Here is a 1,255-nt window from a genome sequence, read left to right on the forward strand (position 1 = left end):
CTCAGCCCGCTCAGCCCGCTCCCGCCCGCAGGCATCACGCGGCTGCAGCGCTGGGAGCGGGCGCAGGCGCTGGGGCTGAGCCCGCCGGCGCCCGTGCGCGACGCCCTCCTGCAGCACCCCGACGACCCCGCCGTCACCTACAGGTGGGCGCCGCGGGGAGAGCTCCCCGTGCCCGCTGCACCCCTGTGCTGACCGCCCTGTGCCTGTACCCGCAGCCTGTGGCACGAGTACCCGCTGTGACCGACCCCYGCGCTGCCCCCCGCGCCAGGCTTCCCTGCAGCTGTGCCCACGCCGGGCACCGGGCACATTAAAGGCTGGTGTGGACGAGGCGGCTGCGCGTGCTGTGTGCGCGGCCCCCAAGGCACACGCTGGCAGGGGTCCCGGCCGCTGCTCCTGCTCGCGGCATCGCCGTAGCTCTCCAGCAGCGGCTTCCTCGTGGCGCGGGACTGGGAGCACTGGGTTAAGGGCAGGTTGCTGGAACCTGCACCCAGGGGACCTGTAGGACACCCCCGAACTGGGGCCGGTGCCCGCAGGATACGAGCCGGAGGGTGGGAAGGCAAAGAGGGACAATTGTGCAGCCTGACATCAAGGATGGGCAGCAGAGGAGCGAGGAGTTGCAGTTCGGCAGCTGTCACATAAGATTAGGAGCAGTAGTTAGCAACTTTGACATTTAATAGTGTCCAAAACGACGTTACTGTAAATTAACAACACCAGGCGCTGGTGAATTAGCTCGGTTATTGATTACGGGGTGTATTAGTGTCTCAGCAGCTTGTTGCTTGATCAATAAGGGTTACGGCCTCTTGATTCGGTCTTGGTGCAGGCGGGAGATGGAGCGAGGCACCCGCCTCCGGACACCCGCGCAGAGCACGCCGGGAGTTGTAGTTCCCCCCCCACCCTCCGCGCAGGCCTCCGCGGCGCACAAGATGGCGCCGGAGCCGCACGGCCGCCGGACTACATTTCCCATGCGGCCCCGCGCGCGGCCGCGCCGGAGGGGCCGCGGGGGAGCCGCGCGCTGCCYGCTGGGGGTTGTAGTGCGTGGCGAGGGTGGCGCGCCGCACCCCGCGTGTTCACTCTGGCCCCTACTGACAGCCCGGGGCTCCCTGCCGGGTACCCCCGCGGCGCCCGGAGCGCAGGGAGCGCCGGCGGCTGTTCCCGCTCTTTATTCCCCGGCTGCTGGCGCGCGGGGACGCTGGGTGCCCGTGTCCCCCATGGCGGGGCCACCCCGGCCCCCAAAGTGCACGCAGTGGGTGTGTGG

The 1,255-nt window shown here is 69.3% G+C and overlaps 2 protein-coding genes across 2 annotated transcripts in view; one reads left to right on the plus strand and one right to left on the minus strand.

Annotated features, from left to right (window-relative positions):
• POLD4 (DNA polymerase delta 4, accessory subunit) overlaps positions 1-240 on the plus strand; it is a 4,588-nt gene extending 4,348 nt beyond the window's left edge. The window contains exons 6-7 of the mRNA XM_026047396.1: positions 32-143; positions 216-240. Coding sequence (XP_025903181.1) covers positions 32-143; positions 216-240 — 137 coding nt within the window. The remainder of the gene's footprint in view (positions 1-31; positions 144-215) is intronic.
• Positions 241-585: 345 nt separating this feature from the next.
• SSH3 (slingshot protein phosphatase 3) overlaps positions 586-1,255 on the minus strand; it is a 6,351-nt gene continuing 5,681 nt past the window's right edge. Inside the window, exon 9 of the mRNA XM_026047384.1 lies at positions 586-628. Coding sequence (XP_025903169.1) covers positions 586-628 — 43 coding nt within the window. The remainder of the gene's footprint in view (positions 629-1,255) is intronic.

Source organism: Nothoprocta perdicaria, unplaced genomic scaffold, assembly GCF_003342845.1.
Source record: "Nothoprocta perdicaria isolate Ctin4 unplaced genomic scaffold, notPer1 scaffold_499, whole genome shotgun sequence".
Taxonomy (NCBI): Eukaryota; Metazoa; Chordata; class Aves; order Tinamiformes; family Tinamidae; genus Nothoprocta; species Nothoprocta perdicaria.